The 7,163-nt window shown below is 31.5% G+C and overlaps 1 protein-coding gene across 1 annotated transcript; it reads left to right on the top strand.

Annotated features, from left to right (window-relative positions):
* Positions 1-2,736: 2,736 nt before the first annotated feature.
* LOC129287468 (ethylene-responsive transcription factor ERN1-like) lies at positions 2,737-3,723 on the top strand. The gene has a single exon (XM_054923631.1). It carries the CDS (start codon positions 2,809-2,811, stop codon positions 3,649-3,651), a length of 843 nt encoding a protein of 280 aa, XP_054779606.1. The 5' UTR covers positions 2,737-2,808; the 3' UTR covers positions 3,652-3,723.
* The last annotated feature ends 3,440 nt before the right edge of the window (positions 3,724-7,163 follow it).

Here is a 7,163-nt window from a genome sequence, read left to right as displayed (position 1 = left end):
ATATATAATTTCTATTTTAAACATGTATTACTATTACTTAATACTAATTATCTTTTTTATTTAATTAAAATTATTATTTTTTGTTTATAAAGTTAATGTTTGTTTTGCATTCCATTGTTATTAGTTGTTGGCAACACCGCATAACCCTACCCCTGCGTCATGTGTCATTATTGCAAAATCCTCAAAATTAGCAAACAAATCTCTCTCTTCCATAGACTTCTGAGAATGAAAGTTTGAGCATCTTAATTAAGGATATACTTAGGTGATTAATCTCAATTCATGTGGGCCACGTACTCAAAATTAGGACAAAATAATTATCCAATAAAATACATACTATTAAATTATTTGAAAATTAAGACAAAGGAAACGACAGCGTCTTGTGGAAGTGGTCCCCCAAATCATTCTCTATCAACAACTGCTAAATTCCAACACGTCACTGCAATGCAAAAGGTTTAAAACTAGGCTTTCATGCATTTATTTTAAAATTAATTATGATAATTATTTGTTATTTTTACGTTCTCACAAAACGACAAACTTTGACCGCCCCTGCTTTTGTCGGTTTCTCTCCATATGCTTTGTTCTTTCTTCACTGACCTTTGTGGTATCTCCAACAGAATTTTCAATTATTGATTTGTATAACGTTCAACTATATCAACGATAAATCAATACTGGCATCAATATTACTTACTATTAATATAAATTAATAATATATAGTAAGCCATATGTATTATTATTCATTCTGTCCACTTTAAGTGAATTTCATTTTTGACAACCTGTGTTTCTCTGCGATCGATGAAAATGGAAACATGATTTTCCTTTTTGTCAGGTTTGATATATCTGAAACAAAATGTCTCAAAAAATCTAGGAACGTAAAAATTAAAATAAGCCATAGACCTATGCCTATATATGAATGTCCTTAAAAGTTTTAATTTGAATACGAAACTCGTTAAAATTCGTGGTCGTCGTTTTTATAAATCTTTTTTTTTGGACGAACGTTATATCTAAAATACTGAAACCAAAGATGATTGTAATATGTGATGATTGTAGATGTGCGTTTGTACAACCAGCAAAAGGTTAGTTACCAGAAAAAGTTAATTAACCTTTTGCAATTGCCTTTACATCTATAACTTCATCGATCTTTAAGGTTTGACTTGTCTTAAGTCAACTGTACGAACAATTACAAACACATATATCCCAATTTCGCAGGCATGCATGCATTGGTAAATAATTATTTCCCCAGTTTTTGGAGGATCTTGTGGCGACTTACGCTGAGATCGGTTCAAGTTGGATTTTAGTAAATCTTGACCGTCTTATATATGTTACTCATCAAGAGAGAAAAAAAATTGACTCGATCGGTTAATATCTACCAACTTTTAATTGATTAACAAAGCAGACAAAACTTGGAGTAGATATCTGCCAACTTATTTTTGTTAATATGTCAATGGCTTTTATTTCTTGATATATATTAATCGAATTGGGTACACATAATTGAAGAAAAATTTTAATCAATATATAAAGACAGCATGTAAAATTGTATAGCTAGTCACATTAACAAGAAGGATTTATACTTTCTTATCGAAGGTTTTGAGTTTGAAATGAAATAAAAATTATGTGTGAGAGTTATTATCTTAGTTTTGAACCCGACAACATATTAAGATGCAACCTAAAAATATTAGTTTCCTAATGCAAAAAAAGAATATCATGATGTGTTTGGATTTGGATCAAATTCCTTATCTGGCCGTACATAAAAGATTTTAGATTTGAATTTGTATAACTTCTTTATAATTTTAAATTTTCTTTATACCTTAATCATTTGAAACAGTCACAACTTGGATCACACATTTTTGGGACACAATCCGAAATAAATGTCTATGGATGTGAGAAACATAAACTGGCTTGGCATCTAACATGAACCACTCTATTGGAGGATCATCCATATGTCCAATAAAAGTTGGGGTTATAGAGAGGATTCTTCCTTACATATCTTTTTCAGACTTGTTAGGACACTATTTGGTAAAATGTCCTTTTTGTATGCAGATAAAACATCTGTCTAACTTCTTCATCTCTGATGTTCGTCCAGTCTGCAAAATGTGTTGTTTTTTTCTCAGGAATTCTTAGTGGAAGGAGAATGTTGACAAAGTTACTTATTGATACATCTATGACTCTCTTTTTTTTTTTTTCTCATTTTACGTTCTTGTCTCTTATCTATTGAAAAATAAAGGTAAATTTACTACTTTTAATTTTTTATTTTCATTTCAAATCTCAACTCACATCTCTTCTTCATTTCAAGTTTTTTAAACTATCTAAATAAAAAAATTTTAAATATGAAATTTAAAATATAAGATTTTAAATTTAAAATTCAAATCCAAATTTATCCATCTAAATACTACCTTACAATATTGTTGAGGTTAGCGATGATTTTGAAATTGAAAACACCTAAAGCTAGTTATAGGTCTAGACCAGACCCTTTGCTATTTTGTACATTTACTAGTGGTGGAGTTTTCACATACCAAAATTCCCACGCATGATTACAAAATGACAAGATCAGCGACTTTGCAAGTTGTATGTATCTGTTTATCATTATAACACTTACAAAAATAACTCGAAGAAAACTACAAACTGATATGCGTAAATAAATAGAGATAAGTTTATTAACAACCTTACGTGCCAAACCCTAACACCTATATATATATATACATACATATATATATACAGCGATATCATCATTTATACTCATCTCTTCTCTCTGTCAACGAATCAAAAACAAACATATATTTCCACATTTTCTCTCTCAATACCAACAATATTATGGCAGGAACTCAATCATCGAACAGAGCCACCACCACAAAGATCAGAAGGTTCATAGGGGTGAGGCAAAGGCCTTCAGGAAGGTGGGTGGCTGAGATCAAAGACTCATCTCAACACGTGAGGCTATGGCTTGGAACCTACGACACGCCAGAGGAAGCGGCTCGGGCTTATGACGAGGCGGCTCGAACCCTACGCGGCGAAAACGCCCGAACCAACTTCGCGTCGCTGCCGATGAGCCACTCAGCCACAGGCGATGAGTCTGGGTCCGAACCCAAGCATGGGCTAAGTTTTGCTTCGTTGAAAGCTAAGCTGATGAGCAAGAATCTTCAGAGTATAATGAACAGATCAGGAAGTGATCAAACGACGTCGTCCAAGAGTAGGGTGAGTGACCATATGACCTTCGCTAGCCTATTTTATCCCAGGAGGAGTTTCCTACCGTACCAGATCTCTTCATCACCTGATGCAATGAAGAACATGGAGATTATGGTGCAGCCTAGTATTATAGTGCCTCCTGCTGAAACTGATAATTATAACAATCAAGAGCCGTGTGGTTCTTGGGAAAATTCCTGTGTTTCTGATCATTGTAGCTCTGATCACCGGTGGGTAGGGTTGCAGAAACCTATGACGGAATCCGCCATGTCCGACGGGTCGGCTGCTGGGGAGGAGGCTATAATGGAGCAAGTGGTGATCGGGTGGATCAATAATAGCAGCCCGGAGGAGGAATCAAGGAGTAAGAGGCTTAAGGTGTCTTCCTCAGTATTTGTGCCTCCAACTTTTAGTGGATCTCCATGTAGTAGTAGTTGTGGCTCTCCCTATTATGGTTATGCTTCTCCATACATATGAAAGAATTTAGGTCGATTCTTAATCCATATATCCATCTATAATAAAATATATAGAAAGTTTTCTGCCAATAAACACACACACGCGCCCCTACACACACATTATATATATAGAAATTAAAGTGGCACTATTTTTTTTTTTTTTTAACGATAAGCCCAGGTAGGAAGTTGTACTATTAGCAAGTCATGAGTATAGCTTATTTTAGATTTCGTATAAAGCATGAGCTCGGCCACAATCTAGTTCAGATGAGAAGCTTGTTCCAATGATGTATAATTAAGTTCATGCTACATCAGATGAGGTAATCACTGGGAATTTGGCTACTTTTGGAAGTTTTACTACAAATATGAAAGTTGAAGTTAAAAAAAAAAAAGATATACAAATATGAAAGTTTTTACTATTGAGAGAGAGGGGAGCATATAACACAATTGGATATAGCAATAAGCCTGATTCTTTTGTGAAATATCATTATTTTACACTCATTGGTGCTGGAAAACTTAGGAGCACCCATATCAAAGTGTTCATGGGGGAAAAAAAAACGCTTTTCAAGTGGAACCTACCGCAGCGCTAACCTTTAAAAAGTGCTGCTCTTGCAAGTATTACCTACTAGTAGGAATATTCATGGCCTCGGTTTGATTTGGTTTTAGATAAAAATTAAATATATTTTTTTGCCACTGGCATAAGTATAACTGTCACCGTAAATCATTCAATTAAATTCTGTGAGTTTAATTAAAATTTTTAATTAAATTCTATAATTTAATAATAAAAATAAATTATTTATTTAATTTAATATATTAAATATCTCCGACACAGTTAATTAATAAATTAATTTAATTATATAAGTTTACCTAATTAAATAATCCAATTAAACTTAATTTTTCTGAATTTAGAGACATTAAATATCATTGAGTTAAGAAATTAAATTAGTTATAAAAATTAAGTTATTAATAAATTAAATTAAATTAATTAATTAAAATTATTACTTAAAATTTGAAACTAATTAAATGAAAATTAATTAAAACTTTGTATTAATTAGGATAATTTAATATATTTAAATTATTAATTAATATTCTCTCCATTCAAAAATGTAAGACATTTTTTGAGAAATTAATATTTAAAAATGTAAGATACTTTTAGTCTTTTGAAGTATAATCATTGCATTTTTTAAAAAAGTACCCCTATTGATATTGACTTTATATTTATTGTAAGGTGTTTAGTAGAGATAAATATAGAAACATAGAATTAGTTGAAAAGTAAATAACTACTTTATTCGGAGGTGAAATTTGATTAAAAATGTCTTACATTTTTAATGGAGGGGGTAATTATAAATAATTAAATATTAATTACAAGAATTATTAATTAATAATTACTGTAATAATTAAAAAAAATGACATATATCTCTTTTCCCACAACTCTTGTCTCCAGCTTTTTTAATTTTTTTTTTAAATGGACCTACAGCAATAGGTCTCCATAAAACCTGTCGCCATAGTTGATCAGTTAGGTTCATTTCTAAGAAACTAATTACTTTATTTAATAATAAAAATTATTAATTTAATTTAAATTATATGTTTCTAAGAAACTTAATTAATCAATTAATAAACTTTATTTAATAATGTATAATTTTAGTTAATTAAGTAATTTAATTAACTTAATGTGTCTGAATTTAGAGACATTAAATATTATTAAATTAAAAAGTTATAAAATTAAGTTATCAATAAAGAAAATTAATTTAATTAATTAAAATTGTAAATTAAAGTTTAAAATTAATTAAATGACATTTAACTAAAAAATTAAATTAATTAGTAAAATTAAGTTATGAACTAATTAAGGAAATTTAATATATTTTAATTATTAATTAATAATTGAAATTAATTAATTATTAACTACAATAACTATTAATCAAAATTGACTATAATAATTTTTTTAAAAGGACATATGGTGACAGGTCTCAATGCCTTACAACTCACTTGTTAAAAGTTTGTTTTTATTTTTTTAAAAAAAGTGACCTTTGGTGACAAGTCCCTATTAAACTTGTCATCGTTGATGATTTACGGCGACAGGTTTAATGGGGACCTGTCGCCAAAAGTCTAGCTAAGGGTAAAACCTCAGTTGTTAAGCTCCCGCTCCCCAAAATCACAATTGCCTCTAGCTCTCATGCATCATTCTGTAACTCTCCCACAACTCTTGCCTTTAGCTCTTTAGTTTTGAGCACCTCCTCAGCTCCGCCCCACATCTCTCTCAACTCCTCCTCTCAGCTCGTGTTGCCTTTAACTCTCTTAGCTCAACCAGTTAGCTCGTGCTACCTCATAACCCACACACCTCTAGCTCTTTACTGCCCTAAGCTTGCTTCCACCTCTACATTTATCCTTTCCCTCTAGCTCTCTGCCGCCTCTCAACTGGTACTTTTCTTTAAAAAAATTTTACATCTTTTCCATTATTTTTTTCAGCATTTATTACATTTTTTTCTAGCATTTTTAATTTTTTTTCCATCATTTTTCCAGCATGTTTTCCATTTTTCCAGCATTTTTTATGAGGATATCTTCTTTTTGTTAGCTTGTTCAGTTAAGGAAACATTTTTTTTTGGCAAGATCTTGAATAACAATAAACTTACTAGCAACATTCCTAAAACACTTGGATGTGCTCAAAATTTGATGATGGTGTAAGTGTCCCTACTATCACCTACTCAAACTAATTCATTGACAAAAATATTCTCGATGCATTTTCACAATAACATTCTTCTATGGCTGCAAGTGCTTGGAAAATAATTTTTTTACTGGCTTTATACCTTCGAACCTGACAAACCTCCACAATGTTACAGACCTGTAAGATGACATAAACATCTTGCCAAATCAAATTGTGCTTATTTCATGTGTATTATTAGCATTTGTCGCTGAAGTTTCATATTTGTTCATCAAGGCTCTTTGTTTTATTTATGTTTGTTAGGATATTGTCTAACAATACTCTGTAGGTACCATTCCAAACTTCAGTAGAGTGACCACGCTCCAATATTTGTGAGTATTAAGTGAGGCATATATCTCTTATGTTTGTGTTTTTATCATCTCTTTGAAGTTATATATTTTGGTCCTTTGGATTATTTTAGTTCATTAAAGTTTTGCCATCTCATTTTAGTTCTCTAGACTATTTTGTCTTCACGTTGATGCTCTGTTATGGCATGTTTCACTAGTACAAAATATAAAATTTATGGGGTACTTTTTACATCGGTTGGAAGGCAAATGGTGTAAAAAATAAAGGCGGTGGTATTTTTGTAATTATACTTTTACACCGGGTGCCCCCACCCTATGTAAAAAATATACTTTTTACACCGAGTTCCCAGGAACCCGGTGTAAAAAGTTATCTTTTACACCGGGTGGGGGCACCCGGTGTAAAAAGTATAGTTTTTACACCAGGTGGGTGCACCCGGTGTAAAAAGGACACTTTTTACACTGGGTGTCAGTGTAAAAAGTATTTTTTAAATTCCTTTCTTCCTCCCTTCATTCATCAGTTCCCTCGTCTCCTCC

This window comes from Prosopis cineraria, unplaced genomic scaffold, assembly GCF_029017545.1.
Source record: "Prosopis cineraria cultivar Desert tree isolate PC_DT_omini unplaced genomic scaffold, ASM2901754v1 PC12, whole genome shotgun sequence".
NCBI classification, from domain to species: Eukaryota; Viridiplantae; Streptophyta; class Magnoliopsida; order Fabales; family Fabaceae; genus Prosopis; species Prosopis cineraria.
This window is presented reverse-complemented; position numbering and strand designations above follow the sequence as displayed.